At 47.9% G+C, this 19737-nt stretch overlaps 1 protein-coding gene across 1 annotated transcript; it reads right to left on the bottom strand.

The window, feature by feature from the left end:
• Positions 1–8695: 8695 nt before the first annotated feature.
• Positions 8696–12099, bottom strand: COPS7A (COP9 signalosome subunit 7A). The gene is made up of 7 exons (XM_027681500.1): positions 11844–12099; positions 11689–11764; positions 11055–11143; positions 10777–10979; positions 10180–10285; positions 9669–9820; positions 8696–9521 (listed from the first exon to the last, which is right to left on the bottom strand). The coding sequence occupies exons 1-7, from the start codon at positions 12003–12005 to the stop codon at positions 9482–9484; spliced, it is 828 nt and encodes a 275-aa protein (XP_027537301.1). The 5' UTR covers positions 12006–12099; the 3' UTR covers positions 8696–9481.
• Between the last annotated feature and the right edge of the window lie 7638 nt (positions 12100–19737).

The raw sequence follows: 19737 nt of genomic DNA, 5'->3' as shown, positions 1-19737 counted from the left end.
TGGAGAGCAGGAATTTTTTTTCCCAAAGAAGGAAACCTCCCTTAATTCTTCAAGTCCTGGGAGGCCCTTCTTCACCCGCTGATCTGGCTTCTGCTGAGGAAATGGCCTCAGCTGCCCCAGGCTGCCATTGATCTGGTCATGGTGGTGCTTTTGGATCAGCCGTTTAGAGACTTTTGAGAGGAGGAGAGAATATGAAGGGAAGGAGAAAGGGGGCAGGATCTGGACTCCAGTAGGAGTAATATGCACTGGCACTGGTGCCTTTTGCTGAGTGACTACGAGCTGTGCTCAGGGCTCTCCCTTTCGCCGGTAACCTGGTTTGATGAAAATTCCCTTGCTAATCACTGATGTAGGGTATTAATCCAATGGAAGCATGCAGAGAATTGCACAACCAACGATCTGCTCCTCTTTCTCTGTCTTTAGACAAACAGTGAGGAGCTCCATGTTGTTGTAAGCGGGTGCCAGAGTTCTGTGTGTGCAGTAGTGCTCTAACTGAGCTGCCTGAGCTCCCTAACATCAATGTTTAGGCCAGACCTACATCAAGTTAATTTTTTTCTATTAGTTACATTTTCAAGTGAAATGGTTTCCCATAAAAAGTAGTCCATTTATGGTATTGGGGCAAAGGGAAGGCTGGGATGATTCTGTTACACTTCTGAAATGTCTGACAGCTGTTCCAGCAGGATGGAAGTATAGGTTAGATGTTCCCAATAAGAAAATCAAATCTGTTTTTTTCAGATGCACAGGCTGTGGTTCCAAGTCATCCTTATCTATCCAATGGAGACAAAACCCCTTCTAGCTCCTTCTCCCACAGCCGTCACTTTCAAATTGAACTAGTTGAAGCACCAAATCAATGCAGTTCAGTGGTACTTCTTGGATCTTCCTGAGGAGCAAGTAGGGCACCTGAAGTGAGACACAGGGGCCCGCCATGCTTAAAGAGACAGAGGGAGGAGGAGGTAGGTAGAGTGAGGTGGAGAGAGGCTGAAAACACTAGTAGAAAGATGGATAGCATAACCTTGGATAAGAATGCATTAGCTACACGCAAATAAAACAGAAACTTAAGAGGTTTTGTTTGTTGTATATTTAATTTTCCATAATTGAAAATTTATTATGAAAATAAAACCCATTAGAGCTAGTGGGATCTTTGTCCTTAAAGGTTTTTGTTGGTAGCCCTGAAGGTCTGTGCATCTTTCCCTGTACTTTTTATAGCATTGTAAAATACTGGAAGAATTGTAGAACACTGGGGAAAAAGAAGTCTGGGAAAGTTAACCTGGTGCCAGTACTTGTAAACAAAAAATTAAATTATATCCACAGCTGTAAACCAGGTAAACTGGCATTAAATCAAGATAAGAGATGGAAAATGCATTAAATTTAAAAACAAAAATATGTGCCTCAGTGCTTATAATATTTATGATCTCACTTTCTCAAAATTGTTCCTGTCTAACAACTGTGATAATTTCTGATTAAATCATGGGTTGGGTTAACAAAGGCGCTACAACAACCGGAAGTTAAAGGTCACACCAGCACGAGGCATCTTATCTGGCCGCTTAAGACTATGCTCTGATGTAAAATAAATTAGCAGTTATTGAAACAACAAAAGGGCCAATATTATAAATTTTAGTTCACTGACAGATTTCAAGTAATGAGGGGGAAAAGAGACTGTAGAATACAAAATTATTTCCAGTAGGATGTTTTTCTGAAACTAATGCTCATTAGTAACTTGATTAATGATCTGAAAGAAGATATTAAACCAGTGCTGCTGAAGCTTTCAGAGGACCCAAAGAACAATGAAAGTGATAAATGATGGAAAAGGATGCGATGTGCAGAACAGTCGGTAACTATTGGTGTGGTGTTTATTTATAAACAGTAAGTATTTTTGGCTGCACTGAATGCAGAAAAGCCGTTCACCCAGGGACATAAATGTAGTCTGTGCTCTTTCAAGATGGAATACTGTGTTCTGGAAACTCTGGAGGGACTCCAAAAGGAGTTAGGGGATTCAGAGATAACTGAGGAAATGGATGGTTCTTGCATAATTCTTCATCTGTGGAGTTGGGTTACACTTGGATGCATTAGCTCATGTTCACCAAGAAGGGAGGTAACACTTCTCTCCTATGTCACAGTAGTGAACCCATTGTGTGAAATCTGGGTGTTGGACTCCAAAAAGGACACCAAAGAAGACTCAAGAAACAAGGATGACTCAAGGCCTGGAAACACTAGCACTACGGGATAATATGAACTCAAGACTCCTGTGTCTGAGTTCATTCCACTGGAGCATGGACTGGCATCTCCTATACGGGAATGAGGCTTCTGACAGTAGAGGGCTCTTCAACCTAGCAGAAAACCTGCAGCCACCTCACGGTGGAACTGGGATTGAGAAGCAGACCTTCACTTGAGAGCATTAGAGCGCACCTCAGTTTTCCAGCTCTGGCCACTCCAAACCCTGATGGGGCGTCTTGAGGAGAAACTGGAGAGTGGGCACAGGAACATGTTGAGGTAGCTCTTGGCCAGTCAAGAAGCCAAACGATGTGACTATACCTGTCCGTTTGGGCTTCAAAAATCTATGAATAAGAGAGAAGAGCAGGCTGGCACAGGGCTGGACTGCAGTGAAAGGTGGGAAGGGAAAGAAGAGACCTTGTGACTTGAAAGGGACTTCAAAGCAGGTGGGACCACAGAGCGAGCCGCGGGAAACAGAACTCTCTGTGGGCACAATGGTTTGTTTGGGAAACAAATACACACTTCCATGGGGCCAGAGTGTAAAAATCCCACAGGCACTGGCTTCAGTGCAGGAGAACAAAAGGATTTAAAATAGACCTCACTACAGGGTCTAAGTTAAAATTGACTTGTTTGACTTGCAACATTTTTCTACTTTTCAAAGCACTCTAAAAAAAGACTTGATTTTATTTTTTAGCCCTGTCTTAAATGTAACTTTTTTTTTCCCTCCTGGGAATTTTCTTTTTTAAAGACAACACTTCAAAAAATGTTCCCATGGGGAAACTCCACTTAGGTTGTTATTACTTCCACTATCTCCTCACATCTGGCTGGGTTTTTAAATCCTGAGGGTACTTAATACAAACTTAGGGTGGGGAAAAAGGCAATAAAAGGAAGAGGAATAAATAGAATACCTATCTCCAACTGCTGGTGCAGTGATGTTAAGAGATAGGTTGGAAGCCTCACAATATCCATCCCTTACTAATAAGAGAAAAAGAGAACAAAGATTGCAAAATATAAATATGTGAGTAAACAAATAAAATGCAGATACATTGCCAAATTGGATGTGGGTATCGCACAGGAGGATGTAGGTAGCCCTGAAGGTGTCAGTAACAGCAAAAAGACTAAAGTTCGTAGCACAAAGTGAAAGGGAAAAGGAACATAGGACCTAAAATCAAGATTTTCTTAGCTATAAACTGGAACTCCTTCAATTATAACCAGCAGAAAATAAGAACCACTCTGGATCAGCAGTGAATCATTTAATAACTGTAATCACCTGCTGAGGCATTGAGGAGAAGACAGGCAATTTGGGAGGCATTTCTAGTAGCTATAGGTATGTGTACCTGTTCCTGTGCAAGATGCTGATCAGACTTCACCTGTGGAAGAGAACTGTGCTCATTTCTAGCCAAGAAAGCTTAATTTGAAGTGCAAGTGAGAGCACTTTTGCACTCTATTTGAAGAGCAAGTAAGAGAGTATGGAGAGCTCACAGTATATATGAGGGGGCTGATTTGGTTAGTTAAGCAAAGTGAAGTCTGTCCTCAAGGGAAATAAACACCAAGGAGGAAGTACAGCTTCAGCTAGAGCTGCGCTTGCACAGGCACAAGAGAATATAAACTAGCTGTGAATCCATTTAAGCTGGAAAGTGGGGACAATAAAATTAGCCAGTTTGGGGTTGGCACTTGAGAAGCTTTTTCTAGGGATCATGAGACCGTACTGGTAAGGCATCACACTCGGTCACCAGGGGCATGCTTTTGCTCCCACCAAACAGATCATTTTCCGGCATCCCAAAACCAGTGCTAAACACTTCAGAGGCAGATGTAGGGAAACGCGCAGGAGACAAGGCAAAGCTTTCCCAGAAACATTTTCTCCTGATCTGAAGGGGCCAGGGCTTCACTTGTGCCTCAGAGCAGGAGGGTGCAGAGTTGCTTTTAACACATGCACAAGTGCCACAGGAATTCTGAACGCTCTTGTTACTGTATAAAGGTCATGGCTCTCTAATCCAACTGACATTTTGCTGTCATCTGCTGAATTCATCGCAACATGAATATAATTGCACAAAGAATTTTTGCAAATGAGCTCCTTTCCTCGGCAGTGGCAAAGCCTGCCACCAGCAGAGAAGGCAGACAAAAGTCCAGCCTCATTTCACACTGCACCAGCAGGGATGCTCCTGGAAAACTGCAGCAGCTGAAAGAGAAACACCCAAAAGGTGGGTGCCTGAAGAGCCAGTAGAGAAAGCAGGTGGGTTTTTGTATTTCAGCTAAGTAGTGACTAGTAATAGGAAAAGGGATGAGGAAAGAAGAACCCTGCTGGTGGAAACACAGACAGACACCCATGGTGAGGATGGCAAAAAGGGAAAGGGGTCACAGAAGGAAAGTGAGTAGCTATTCCAGGGCATAAAAAGGAGATGAGAAGGATGTCAGAGATCTGAGAGATGCATTTGCAGCAGCTGACATGGACTGTGAGATTTTCCTGACTACTCTACCTTGCTCTTTGTCAGAGTCCTGCATAGCCAGGGCCTCATCTCAGGAAGGATGGTCCAGCCGTGGCAAGCAGCAGGCACAGCCCTCGGTGGCTGCTGTTGTCAGAGAGCCTTTGTGCAAAGGTACAGACCTGCGGGAAGCAGACCAGGACACTCATCCATCTCTGTCAGTTCATCCAACAGACCAGACAGCCAGGCACCCAAAAAAGCCTTCACAGAAGCAGTGAGCCAATGCCTTGTTGGAGCAGAGGCAAGGCATCCCTGCAGGAAGCTCCAGGGGACCATGCTGCTGCATGATCACCCTGCAGACTGGTGAATGCAGGCTGGCTGGCATCACCATGACCACTGGGATGCCGCAGCACCATGCCCCAGCTGGCACTGGGAGCTCACAGGAGGATGGAGGCAGCAGGCACGTACCCTGCTGCCGGGCAGAGGCAGGGCTGCCATCCTCCCTGGTCACCCCAGCCAGTGTCGCCTGGCACAAAGGAGACTTAGTAGGGTATGACAGATATTACAATGCACACCAGCCCATCCATTCATCCCAAACCAAACCATCCTGCCACAGGTGCCATTTGGAGAACAGAGACAAGGGTGGCCTCAGCAACCCCAGTAAACAAAATGTTGTCCCCCTTTGAGCCGAGGGCCGTTAAGCACAAAGACCATCTCTACCTCTGAACGTACCTCAGCATAGAGCAGTGGAGGTTGGGGAGAACCTCAAACAAGTCCTGCAGGGTGCTTGCCCTGCTATCAGGCTTCTCCCCTCTCACCAGGTACAGACAGGCACTGCAGCAGACACCAAGCTGCCGGCAGCACAGTGCCTGACACCTCCATCACCTTCGAGCTCCCCAGAGGAAACTGTGCCCCCGGAATGTAACAAGAATTGCCATCACTAGCCTCAATTCTTAATAAGAATACATGGTTACCTCTTGGCACAGAGCAGCTGGAGGTAGCTGGCAAAAGTCAGACATCAGTGACAGAGTCATTCAGATCCTGTCCTAACTCCTTCCTTTTCTGAACCCAGATGTGCAAGCCCCATGTATGATACCTGAAGGGGGTTGCAATGAACCACTGCACAAGAGTTGTTACACCTTCTGTATTAGGGCTGGCAGTTGTCCTGTCCTCATGCTGGGATGGACATTTCTCCATACCCTCTTTTCTACAATCCCCTAAACCTCATTTCTTTGCAGGGCTTAGGGTGTCATGTATCCAGGTATTTCTGGTTTACTCTACTCAGAGTCTGTTTTCTCAGTCTTTTCTTTGTGAAAAAAAAAGGGTTGAAACACAAAGGCATTTAAAAATTAAAATTTACAATAATGCTCAGTACTTACCTCACTCTTGCCATCTTCAAAATGTTTTTATAGATGTTAACTAATTAATTAATCTTCACATCTTCTCTGACTGAAATTTGGAGTCACGGCTGAAGTGAGTAGGAAAATAAAAAGTGTGGTTTTCAGGGGAAGGGCAAAGGCAAACCTATGCTCTTACCCTCTTGTTTGCTATCCAGCAAGGCAATTTGCAGCAATACTTTCATTCTGCACTGCAACCCTCTCATTTATTTTTCAGTCCTACCAAGGGTCTGAAGTAATTTTATGTGCTACCTTCAGCTTCCCTTTTCTTAATGGAGGTCTTAAAAGGTGCTGCCTTTGAAAAGTAAACAAAATGGAAGACTCTGAGAGCTCTGCAGATGCTCCTTGATTAGATGCATTTATTCTCAAACTCTCTTCAAATCCATAACACAACCAGTCTCAAGAGGGACAGATAGGAAGGGGAGGAGGCCTGTGGCTGTGCTTGGCAAATGCTGCTACCAGAGTTGAGCTGACCCTTGGAGATGGGGGCAAACCAAATGCCAAGTTATGGCAGAAGGACACAGGCAGACTCGCGCTGACAGGGATTGAGCAGTGAGGATCTGAGTCTGGGGCTTCAGCACGGCCTGGGGCTTGTGTGGTGAGCCCCCCCAGGATCCCACGCTGGTCCACACTCTGGCTGCTGTCACCTATATGCGGGGGTTTTGTGCTCACCAGCCCGATGCCAATGTGTGTACAGAGCTCAGGGGCTGCTCTGCCTGGCCTTGTGCTGCGCATGCCACTCACACAGGCATTATCACATGCAACCCATGTGGAACTCTCAGTGCTGGCTTCCAACTCCACTCCCGGGATCTGTGGCCTGGATTTAAACTGTGGATTCAGGGCATTTGAACAGATCCTTTGTGCCCAATAGCTACAGTGCGTTTAAAGAGAGCAAAGCCCAACAGATCAGAGAAGAGCTGAAACACTCGGGACAAAGAGCTGTTACAGCTGCTCTTCCTAAACAGCAGCAGAATTCTTGTGGGACACAAATATCCTGCTCCGTTATTGGTAACTTCAGCTCTGCCTGGAGGTGACACTGCTCCAGCCCAGCTCCTGCTGGACCTCAGCCAGTGGCTGTTAGGACACATGCTTTGTCTCGCTGCTCAGCTCCCTCCTGAGCCAGTTCTCCTCCCTCTTTCACATCACACCCCAACGGCTTTGCAAGCAGCAAATCTTTCAAAGGGCGTGAGGTGCCAGACATTTGGCATGTGCTTGACAGGTATCACCTGTTGGCACCTCGGTCCCAGACTAGCCCTTCCCAGGAGGCAGGAAAATCCAGCACGAACAGACTGTTACTGCTTCTTGCAGACATTTGCAAACCCAGCAAGCACAGTGCCTTTCCTCAGTGAGACAGATGAAGGTGATGTGACACAGAGGGAGGAAGGCTCAAGGTGATTTAAACAAAAGCTGGAAGCATCACAATCTCTCTCTACAACTTATGGAAAACAGGATTTGTCAGGTGGACTCCCTATTGCTGCAAATTCGTCAGATCTCTCTAGGTGGGTTGAGACAACCCTGGCCCAGCTATACCCTCACATGCTCCTGCAACCAGATTTGCCTCCCATCTGGACAACTTCACACCAAACCTCTCCTATCTGGCACTTCTATGCCAGGCAACTACAGCAACAGGGCTCGACACCTTGGGCCACAGAATGGGGTAAAGGTGTGGGGCTGCCCAAGGCCTTGGGAGACCTCAGCCAGTGACAGCAATCACCCTGAACAGCCTGGCATATCCCTGTCCTGGGCACAGCCGGCTGGTATGCCCAGCCCTGTGATCATGCACAGAGGGACAAACCTTCTTGGAAGTTCTAGGAGTTCACAGGTTCGGGTGACGGGGCTTTCCCACTGACAGGCAGTGTATTACAGCAGTCTGGAATTAGCAAAGCAGCAATATTGCACAAACCAGTGTTTTGTGGTGTTGGAGGACTGAGATGGCACCTTGCTACCACCAAAACAGGCATGGCCTCACTCCCCTTCCCACCCCCTTAACATGACCTGCTCACACCCACACTGCCTCGGCTCCAACTCCCACATATCTGCACAGGGAGTCGACCCAGGATAAAACCCGCCTCAAGACCAGTGAACCAAAAAAGTCCCCATACAGACAAAGTTCATGGTTTTCCCTCACTGGATTATTTTTGTTCCCATGGTTTGCTCACACACAGAAACCCAGGTTCAGGGAATCAAATTTTAGCCTTGGCACAAGATGCAGAACCAAGTGGGGGTGGGAGTCATGGTGTCAATTTACATTTCCATCAGTCTACACGTAGTCCTGGAGCAGCAGTGCAACACTGACATCCGTCTGACTCGGCTCCAAGCCAGCCTCAAGGAGGCATCCTTTGGAGAACCTGATTTTTTTTTTCCTGGGCATCTCACAGGAGTCAATTTCGCTAATTTGGGTTTTTTCAACCAGACTCTAACAAGAATCAAGAATGGCTTGTGCAGCATCTATACTATGAGAACTCACACATATGGGCATTGACTCCATTACCTTTACCTGTCAGACAAGTCCCCACATTACTTTCTGTTCCATCCAGGACCAGGGGGCACATAGTACTGACACAAATATGAATTCACTTTTTCCTCAGTTTCTGCATCTTCCTCTGAGACTACCTGAAAATCACCTCTTTTGAACAGTACAGATGCAAATCAACCACACAGGAAACTCTGTAAATAAGATTTATGATTAGTTCCTGCTTTATGGACTCTCATCCCAATAGAGCTACTATGGCACTACGCTTTGGAAAGGGAAGTGAGTATTTTGAGGATATTCTACCGCAAAATGGGACAGAGGCTCTCAATATCATGCCTTATTTTGGAACCTCCAGAATCAGTATATGAGGCCAAGAGATGCCACCACAGGAGCACAAGTTTGTATAGATATGTCCATAGAACTATTATTTTATTGTTTTATATATATTTATAATATATTTATATTTTTTTAAAAGAATCCCTTCAAAAACTACCCTCCCACCTAGCAAAACAAAGATTAAACAATCAAAGATGGCAGCTGCGTCCTGGAGCAAATTATCCCAGGGGTCTCATAGAGCCAAGATGGTTGCTGAGCACCAGCACCCTCTTTCCAAGCTTCTGTGATGCCCTCTGGGTGCCAAGGTGACTGACACACCCTTATAGCTCTTGAAATTGACCTGTCAAAAGACAGGGAGAGAGAAAGAGAGAAACACATGGCCCTGGCAATGGGGGCTTGAGCAGTTGGGGAAACAGCAATGCGTAAACTGGAAGCTGAGAGTGTGAAATGCTGTGATGAAAAGGAGGGAGATACTGCCTGGAAAGTGGGTAAAGAAGACAGGAAAGAGAACAAACATGCAGGAGAGTTAGCTGGCAAGACGGATCTCAGAGAAGAGCTCAGAAGCATCACACTTGGGACCCTTGCTACCCCTCCATCCCCCAAATCTCTTCCTCTCACCCTCCCAGCTGTGAAGGGAGATCCAACTAGTTTGATTTAGACCAAATCTTCGCACTGCCCCGGAGCCTGAGGAAATGGGAGAAATAAAAAGAACATAAATCAGAGTGGACACTCAGGCTTATATCTCACTTCCTTTCTAAGTGCACATAGAGAAGCACAGCTGATGTTCACACACACACACACACATTCTGTCTGTTTGCCTGCACTCCTCACCCTTTGGCTTTGGAAGTTTTCTTGCTCGCCTGGCGCTGGTTGGTGCCAGGGGCTGGCTCCCTGAGCTCCGTTAGGTGCTGTTCTGGGTCTTGGGATGTGGCTGCTGCAGCAGCTGCTGTTGTCACTTTAATAGTCTTCTTCAGGTTTGCCACCTGCAATAGCAGCAAAGCAAGAAACAAGGGATTTCATAAGATTTTTAGTTTGTTTTGGCTATTTTTTATTAATTTTTTTTAGTTTTATTTTGGGGTTTTTTTGTTTGTTTTCAAAGGAAGCCCTGGAGCTGAGCTGCAAGCTCATGTCAACTAAAAGAGCCAACAGCTGTCCAGGCCCCTGCACTGCAGATGAGCGTTAAGCTGATTTAGGGCTCTTCTTCAGGCACAAGCCCCTGGGAGGTCCAGCCTAGGGAAAAGGCAATGCCTCACTTCAGCAAGGACTGTAACAACCACAGGGTACTGGTTCTAGTCATTTTAAAACAAGGGGCACTAACTGCTCCCTCCTGTGCCCCACTCACCTCACTCTCTATCTGCTGCTTCAGGGCCAGCTGCTGCTCTTTGTGCTGGTTGGCTCGGCTGACCTGTTCTTCGATGCCCGACAGGACAACCTCGCAGCCCTGGCACCTGGAGAAGATACCCAGAACTGAACAGGCCAGGGAATTGGCACAGCATAGAAAGAAATGTGAAAGACAGCAGATTTCAACTCCAGAGGCCAAAAACACTGGAAGGCGGCAGCTACACCAGGCAGGGAAGACAAAGGATCAGAAGTCTGATGTAATAACACAGAGAATTATGTTATTACCCGGGAGTGGGACAGATAACAAAGCCATGCTGGGTTAGGAACTAACTACAGATAAACACTCAGGAAGCCTCCTGCCAGCAGCCAGGACTGTGCAAAGGCTGATGCGGCTTCATCACCCCTCCAGCCAGCCACAAACAGGGGAATTTGGAAAATTATTTTTGGAAATTACTTTCTACTGGAGTATGGGAAAGGGGATCAAGTAGGCCACCTCCCAACACCACCCACCCCCATTGACACACAACAGGATCCAGGGAAGCCACTGGCCAATTCTGCAACCTTTTTCGGGTGTTAGCAATGGGGGCTTCCTTCTCACCACTCCTGCAACGTGCGGGTGATGGTGCTTAGCTCCTCCCTCCGGATGTCCCTCCCAATGCTGTAATCCACCTCCAGGCGCTGGTTCCGCTGATCCAAGCTCCCTCGCAGCACATCTGCATAAACTGCCTCAATCACCAGGTCCTCCAGCTGCCGGACGTTCTTCAGCTGTAATTGCTCCAGCAGCACTGAGTAGGGGATGCACTGTGGAAACATGATGGTAACTAGCATGAGGTAATCCCAGTGCAGGGAGAATTCGGGGAAAAACAGGGCCACTACCTTGATCTTGGCAGCCAGAGTGACAACTGACAGGTGCCTCAGTTTGTTCTTCTGAGCTTCTGTCAAGGGAGGGAGGTTTGCTGCTTCAGCTGTTGTCAGGGAAAAGAACAGGGTATTAAAATTTATGTCTCATTTTCCATTTCCCAGCTCCGCACAGAAGCATCTGCACCACACCCATCTCTTACAATGCCTGCACACCAATCCTCCAAGCGATGCTTTGTCTTGCCAAGCCATCCCCATCAATCCTCAGCTCAAAATACCTTTTCTGAGCAGCCTTTTCCCCCATAATCACCTTCAAGTCATTCTCTCTAGCTGTCCCATGCCTTATTTATGGAGGTCTGCACATCCCAACGGATACCTAAGTCTTTCCCCTCGTCCCTCAAAAACGTCACTGTCAAGATGCTCTTCGGCAGATGGCAAATGGCAGTGTTAATTACTGTCAGATACCTGGAGGGTCTGGGAGCCCAAACCACAACCAGGCGTGTCTCGGGTCAGTGGCACGGCCCTGGGGGGCTGTTTGGGTAAGGGAGGGCCCTGGTAGTGGGGAGCAGCCTTTCCCACCCTGCGGGATCCCCATCACTGGTCCGGGGGTTCCTGGCCCCCGCCCCACGCTGTGCCCCGGGCCCGGCCTCACCCAGGTAGTCCGCGTAGGTGCCGTAGGCGAAGATGGTGAGCAGGCGGAACACGGGGGAGAACTCGCTGTCAGCCAGCTGCGGGGACACAGGGTCAGGCGGTCCCGCCGGGCCGCGGGCCGGGCCCGGCAGGGCCGCGGGGCCGAGCGGGTCTCACCTCGCGGACGGCGGGCATGTCCAGCAGTTCCCCGAACACGTAGATGCCTGGGGCCTCCAGCACCTGGTGGATCAGGCTGGCGAGCGCGGCGCCGCGGGCCGCCTTGGCCAGCAGGAGGAACTGCTCCTGGCTCTGCCCCGTCACCTTGCCCTCGGCCGCCATGGCGGGGCCCGGCCCGGCGCGGCCGCGCTCGCTCCCCCGCAGGCTCAGCCCCGGCCCCGGCGCGGCCCGGGTGCTCCCGGCCGGCCCCGCGCCCCGCCCGTCGCACCACGACCGCTTCCGCGTCTGACGCGCACCCGCCGCCCATTGGCGAAACCACCGGCTCGTCCCGCCCTCGCAGCTTCCCCATTGGCGGGGCCGGGCGCGGCGCGGCGGCTCGCGCCCGCCGCCATAGCGCCTCCTGCCGGCCGGGGTGCGCACTGCCGGCGGCGGCTCGGAGCCTGTGGCGGCCTTTTCCGGCCATCCCCGGCATCCACCGGACACCCCCGGACACCCTGGCACGGCAGGGATCGTATCCCCGGGCCACCCAGGCTTCCGTCTGCCTGCGGCGCAGCCTCATCCCAGTGGCCACCGGCTCGTCCCCAGCCCTCGCCGCGACAGCCCGAATCACCATTCAGCACTTTTCTCATGCACTACCCTGCTCGCTGCCAGCGCCTTCCCGATGTTTTCCTGTTTTTTTCACGACCCATCCTCTGTCAAAACTCCCCCAATCCGCCCAGCCGTACTGAGATGTGTCCCATCAAGCTGGTCACGGATGCTTCGTGAATATCCACGTATTTATGGGTCTTTCCTGTCTGGTGAATATCTACTTTTCATCCGTACACCTGGAAGTGTTCAAGGCCGGGTTGGATGGGGCTCTGAGCAGCCTGGTCCAGTGGAAGGTGACCCTGCCCACGGCAGGGGGGTTGGAACGAGATGGTCTTTAAAGTCCCTTCCAAACCAAACAGCTCTCTGGTTCTATGATTTATGTTGAAATAACTGATGAGAAAACAGATGCACTACTATATGGAGTGATGTGTTTCACATCTCAATGATATATTCTATAAGTACAACAGCAGAATTAAAAAAGGTGCATGAAATAAATACCTTGTGTGTGCCCACACATCGCTCCAATTTTTGCTTTCACACCATTAAGGTTTCACTATTTTGGGTAGTGTTTTGGGGATATGTAAATGTAAAATATCTTATGTTGCAAAGCATGGTACTTATGTATTTAAGCTGTGCATTTCTTATATCCCTGCATGCCTCCTCTCCTCTACTGCATTAATTTTTACAAAAAATGGCTTTACTATCTGCTGAATCATTAACCATCGCACTTGTCAAGAAATGCATCCCTGATGCAGGCAAGGTATGACCATAAAAAGATAGTTTAAGCGCTCCACAAGGATAGAAATGTTTATGGTGCACCTTCAGTATCTCTTTGTGGGCGTGTGAGTTAGAGCAATGCGGTCAGGAGGCAATGCTGAGGGCACGTTTCCCCGTGCCAGGTGAGAGAGAATACAGAGTGGAGGTCATTTTAGAGAAAAAAAAAACAAACCTTCATAGCTCTTCTCATCTTGTATAAAGCACATGGCTGGCAGAGGTGAGTTGTGAGAGGGACCTGGAGGAGATCAGTCAGCATGCATTTCAATAGGCAATATTAAGCTGTTTGACCAAGAATTTCCAGCCCAGCATAAACTTCTTTGTGGCTGGCTCCTTTAGAAACCAGTGATGATTTTCCATGAAAGCAAAAGAGGCAGCAAATTGATGGGAGCCCAATACAGTCTATGGTTTTAGCATGTTTAAATCTTAAAGCTATCTGGGCAAGTTTGCACACCAGCACAGGATTGCTAGCAAGAGATTTGATCTTCAGCTGGATCAGTTTAGCACATATTAAAGGCAGTTGACTACTGCTTTGCCAGACTTCTATGAGTGTAACATCTTGAAATAAGTGTAACATCTTGAAATATTCATCTGGGTAAAGTCTACGTTTGTTAAGGTTTTACTTGCCAGTATCAACAACTCTCTTCTCTTGCTTTGACTAGTTCTGCTCACACAGCTGCCATGGCTGAGTTGTGGAGAAGGCTCCTTTGGGGTATGGTACTGCTCCAAACGCAATTTTAGAGATAGAAAATACAACCCATGGGTGCCTTAGGGAGTTGATTGGTTGTCTCCCAGGCTCATTTGAACAGCTGTATGGGTTGTCCCTACCCCATCCCCTTCAGTTCCTGAGGCTTCTTCGGTGCTTGGTCTCCTCACTGAGGCTCCCGACAGAAGAAGGGAGCAGTGTGGACAGCTATGGTCAATGTGGAAAACTGAACATCTAATCTTAATGGTAATGCCACGAGGATTAGATGAACATCACTTAAAACTAATTCCAGGCATAAGCAGCAAAACGGCTTCAAGTGCCTGGGCCAGGGAGGTGCATATGCCCTGAGAGGGAAAGGTACCCAGACCCTCAGTACTGTTCTGGTAGGGCATGTTTTCATTTATGTGCTCTGATGATCTTAGCTTTGGGGTGTCACAGTCTCCTTTGCCTCAAAATTCTGGAGCTGAGCAAAGAAGCTTCTCTGATCAGCTTCCATTGGTACCTGCACCTGGGCACAGTCCATCACCTCTCTTAGAAAAGTGCCTCAAACGCAGCAGTTCAGGGCGTCCTCAGAAGCTGTGCTACCCTTGGTCCTCGCTGAACAAGGTGGTAAGGAGCATTTCCTACACTCAGCTCAGGTAAAATGTGACCAAGACACATTTCTCCCAACAGGCACTTCTTCAGGAAGATCGTGGTGGCCCAGGGAAGCAGGGAAAGGCTATCAGTCGGTATTCTCAGAGCCAGCAAAATCTGTGCTTCTCCATATATCAGGATTAAAGAAGAAGCAGGACAGGTAGGATTGGCTCAGAGCTGTGAAGGCAGGTTACAGGGCAATATTAACAAGAAAACTACATCTTCTCTAATTTTCCTTCTTTATTTCTGTATTTAGGTCTGATTCACCATAGCCTCATACCTGTCATATTCACTTACACCAGTGCAGAGTGCATTCAAATCAGGTTCAAATGTAACCTTGCTGATTTGTAGTGTTTTATTACTCTCTTCCCCACCCCCTTGCCGGCTCCTTCTATCTCAGTTTTATCTCTCTATTGATCTGTTTCTCTCATACTCTCTGACACGCTTGCTGCCTTTCATTATTAGCTAGATAAAGCCTGGCAGCCCAAGCATCCTTGCTACATGATGCTCTCTCTGTCTTCCTTCTCCACTTTGGCCCCTAGGTCCTATGTCCTGTGTGCTGGGTCCCCACTTTTTTATCTGTTCCTTCTTTATCCTGCATCAAGGGCAAAGACTAGAAAGTTCTTTGAATGACTCAGATCCTGTGCTCTTCAAACGACAAGGTCACCGTTTTCATGAGTGCATAAGTTATCGGTAACATCCCCATAAGTTAGCAAAGTCTGCCTCATCCCTAGATCAGGGTGCCAGCTGTTGAAATTAAATTCCAGCTCCCTGGAGTCAGTAAATCCCATGCTTTTGCTTTGTTCACAAAGCAAATGCCTATCTTTATGGTCACAGGGAAACTGTGAAATGTGATTTTCATGTAACCTAAAGAGCCGAAAGTAGGAGGCGAGGGGTGTGGATGAAAGCAAGCCTGTACGACATTTCATAAGTTGAAGATAAATCTTGTGACATGGAGACATTCTGTGTTGTTATTTCTGAATGTTTGGGATTTCTGATCCTAGCTGTAACCACCCCCTAGCATCATCCCTCTCTTCTGTTCTCGCTCTGATCTTTCCACAAAGAAACCTCCATTCTCTTTATGCTGTAGATCCACCTTCTTTCCTATGCACTCACTGTCCCACTTTAAAGCCCGTAGAGCTGTACAGGCTCATTCTAGGTTGTTCTTCTTTTCAACACCACAGAATCCAAGTAACTTGTCAAAACGCTGGAGATATTTTTTCACCAGTCCTTCTCCAAACATAGCAGAGTCACATCTGATGAGACCATTTTTCACAACTGTGTGTAACGTGGGCTCTGAGACAAAAACACTGAATGGACAAAGGAGGCTGGGGTGAATGTCTTGGATACCAACATGATCCAGAAGGCTTTTAACCCTTTAGCTTGTACTGGGCTAATGCACACACGGTCATAAGACCTGTACCTAGTTACACCTAAAGTCAGCCCAGTATCAGCTGCTTACAGAGAAGTTTTAAAAAGAATGTTACTGCATGGTAATTCTTCCTCTGATCTGTTCTCACAGCCCTCAGGATTTTGCAGATCAGGAACTGGCTTCCAGACAGGCCTTCAGTTGTGATTCAAAGACTCCGGAAGAGAGAGGATCTTGCACTTCACTTGGTAGTTTGTTTCTGTGATTAATCACTCTCCAGTGACTGGCTCTTGTTATTCTTTGCCAGAATACCTGGTAGACTTTTCTCCAGGAAGGGAGTGATACTGCAAGCAAGTCATGTCTTGTTCTGCTTTTTGATACATTAAACAGGTTGACCTCTTTAAATTACTGAGATCTCCAGCCTTCGGATCACCTTTGATTCAAAGTTATTTTTAAAATATGGAGCATGAAGCACTGTACAGTTTTCCAGCATGGGACTTATTCAGACATAGAGAGAGGATTAATCATCTCCTCACTCCTTGTCCTTACTTCTGTCTTTGCATGGCCCGGGATCACTTCAGATTCATTCCTGCAGCCTGGACCACTGGTCTTGTGTTCAGTTTTCTGCCTGTTATGATCCCTAAATCTTTTTCAGATTACTTTTTTCAGGACTGTAAGTTGTTATCTGTAGAAATGGGCATTTTTTCCCTGTTCATGGCTGTACAGTCTTAGAAGAAGTTTTATGAGAATGATCACCTTACCGAGTAGGGCAAGTCATTCTGTGCTAGTCATATTCTCTTTATTTTTAACACTCTAGCAATATTTGTGCTTTCAGTAAATTGTGTCAGAATGAACTATATCTGCTCACCAAGCACTGAATAAAATGGTGAGTCATACCTGACCCAGGACTCATTCCTGGGCATCCACGTAAGAAACACTGCCACTCAATGGTGGGCTTCCAGGGATGACCTCCTTTGTGTTTGCAGGGCATTAAATGGAGTTAACCAGCTCGCTTAACCTCCTGCTCTGTTAATGTTGCATAATGCTGTTTTTTCTCATCAGCATGCTTTGGGAAATTAACGCTTCCAGAAGCCTGGATAGATCTAAGCCATCACCTTTTCCAAACAAACCTGTAGTCACATCAAAGACTGACAAGAAGAAAACAAGTTTATGCAGAAAGATCAGTTTTCTTCCAAACTAGGCTGATTGGCATTAACTGGAGAATCTCATATCAGCTCTTTGTTGCTTTTGCCTAGAAACTTTCAGGTTTTGTGTTTGCTCTTTACAAATATTGGCAGGGCACAGCTCTCTTCTAGTCTTCTGGGATGTCTCTGATATTCCAGAGCTTATTAACCTGTTGTTTCGTGAGCAACAGGGCCAAGGAAACTGGGTTCTCTACAGATTTCTTTTCTTATATATTCTATACTTTCCACTACCATACCTTCATGTCTTGATGACCTCCTTTCCACAGTCTGCCACATCTGCAAGTCCTTTCCTCTATAGTCACTGGGTTCCTCCACCACCACTCTATAGCATTATACAGCTTTCCCAATATTTTCTGCTTAGTTCTTTTGCCCTGGTGGATGGACTGCTCTGATCTGTGAGGCTTTGCCCAGCAGCATGGCTATGGGCTCTGTTCCAGCATGGGTAGCACCTCTTTCCTCTGTCAGGTTGCCGGTTTTCATACAATTTGTTGGAGCTTATTTACATTTTATACTCTGGTTCTTCTGTCAAATCCATGGCAACTAACAGACAGACCGACAGACAAACAGAATTCTGCAGGTAGCAGGGCAACCACATGGGTCTCTCTTGCCTTAGGAAACAATGCTAAAAACAGCAGCGCTGGCCTGCTTGCCCTCAGAAGTCTTGGGGGTAAATGATGATCTGTATGTGATGATTTGCAAGTGACTTTGCCAGACAGAAATAACAGCCAATAACACCTGATTTGATCTCTCTCCTCAAATTTCCCTGTAATTTTACATTAGCTTTCGCTTGAAAAGGAAACCAAACAAGCCATTCCCTTTATATCATGCAAGAGTGATGTGCAAATGACATCAGCCCTTACACTTGCTGTTCCCATCACCTCTGTGGCTTTCCTGACTACCCCCTACATCTCCCAGTGTTTTCTTGGTCCCTACAAAATCCTCCTCCTTGTTCTCTCTCATATGGCTGACTCCTTTTTCTGCTTTCTGTAGTTTTACTCTTCAGGGGGATTTTCAGTGTTTGCGTCATTTGGATTTTCACCCTTTAACTGACCTTTCCCTGGTTGAAATTTCTCCTCTGTTTTGTGCTTCCCAATTATACTAAACACATTCGTCAGGATTTGAAAAGGTCAGAAAGAGCCTGTGTGCCTGATGTAGACCCTTCCAGAGCTTTCTACCCTCCTCTACTCCCAGGTGAGAAAGCAGGAAAAGAAGTGTGGAGAGCAAGACAAGCTGAATGCCCGACTTGTGTTGCTCCACCATGCCTGTACAGGGGGTTTCTTGGGATGGGTGTGCGAGGGCTCACTAAGCAAGCTTTGCACAGACGATTTGTACAAGTCCTGTGAGGGCTAGAGATAAAAAGGCTGGAGAATGCAACAGAAGTCTGGATAATCTCTGACATAAACCCCCCTGTACATGAAGGGGACAAAAGCCGGGGCCCTCAGCATGTGCATGGCTGTTGACGCACAGTGGTGCAGTGTCTCACACAAACCCCGGCAGCACCATCCTCCCACCCCCCGACCCCCCCAGTGACTGTAAGCCTTAACAGAACCCCATCCCCATGCCAATATGTCCAAACACACACTGATATTACTCCCAAGCATGTGAAAAACCTGTTGGCTCTCCTAAACATGCTCACAAATACACTTGCAAGACTCGAATGTCCTGGCATGGGAAAGCTCAGAGCAGCCTGGTTCATTAGCGCAGGAGCTCGCAGGAGGCCTGATGAAGAACAAGAGATTCAGTACCCTCAGTATCTGTCCAAAGTTGGCACGACCTGTTCCGGGCATCCCGCCGTGCTCAGGTTTGATACTGTGTGTCCATTTGTCACCTCCGTCCATTTCTGATGCAGTGGCAGGTTGCTTTACAGCTCAGTGCTGTCTCTACTATTCTTTATTTTTTTTTCCCAGGGTCAGTCTCAGTCTTTCCTCGTCACTTTATGATGAAAAGTTTGATTGTTTTTGAGGATCTGAGGAAATTACTTTTTTGCTTCCTGATATTTCAGACCCTGGAGTGGAAACTGTCTCTCTGTCATTGACTTTCTTCTCTCGCCCGTTGGCTGCTCAGCTGCTCCCTTCGGATTTGGTCTGTGCTTTCTGTTTGGTTCTTGATGGTGGAGGGAGATTTTCCCTGTGAAACACCCGGCCCCTCAAAGGCACATCAGCTTCTTTCTTTAATTTCGCTGTCACATCCCTACCATTTCCAGACGCATCCCATCGATCCCCGGCATCGACGCCTGGGGACACACTCAAAAGACCTGGGTGATGCCTCCACGGGTAAACCCACCTTGGACGGATCCCTCCCATCCCCATTGCTCCCACTGCACCCGTGTGTCCCACGGGCTCTGCCCGTGAGGCTCGACCGGACCCCGCCGCCCGCCCCCCCGGGGGATCGCCTCGCCGGGGTCGCCCGTCTGCCACCCCCCCGCCCGGTACCGTGGCGGGCAGTGGGGCCCGGGGGCCCGAAGCGTGGGGATGATGGATGCAGGGATGCGGGGATGCGGGGCGGGACCGGGGGGTGGCATCTACCCGAGGGTACTGCTGCGGGGCAGAGAGGCGGGGGGCGGCGGGGGTGAGCCCTGGGGGACGGCCCAGGGAAGCGGGATCCCGGGGGGCCTCCACC

Source organism: Neopelma chrysocephalum, unplaced genomic scaffold (genome assembly GCF_003984885.1).
Source record: "Neopelma chrysocephalum unplaced genomic scaffold, ASM398488v2 Primary Assembly neopelma1_60, whole genome shotgun sequence".
NCBI lineage: Eukaryota > Metazoa > Chordata > Aves > Passeriformes > Pipridae > Neopelma > Neopelma chrysocephalum.
Note: the sequence above shows the minus strand (reverse complement) of the source record. Positions and strands in the feature narration are given on the sequence as shown.

Bases quoted from the DNA above. Each gene is read 5' to 3' on its own strand.
- COPS7A (XM_027681500.1), bottom strand. From the start codon at position 12,005: ATGGCGGCCGAGGGCAAGGTGACGGGGCAGAGCCAGGAGCAGTTCCTC. The intron at 11,765-11,843 runs GTGAGACCCGCT...GTGTCCCCGCAG, and splicing joins ACATGCCCGCCGTCCGCGAG to CTGGCTGACAGCGAGTTCTC. The intron at 11,144-11,688 runs GTGAGGCCGGGC...CCCTGACAACAG, and splicing joins CACCTACGCGGACTACCTGG to CTGAAGCAGCAAACCTCCCT.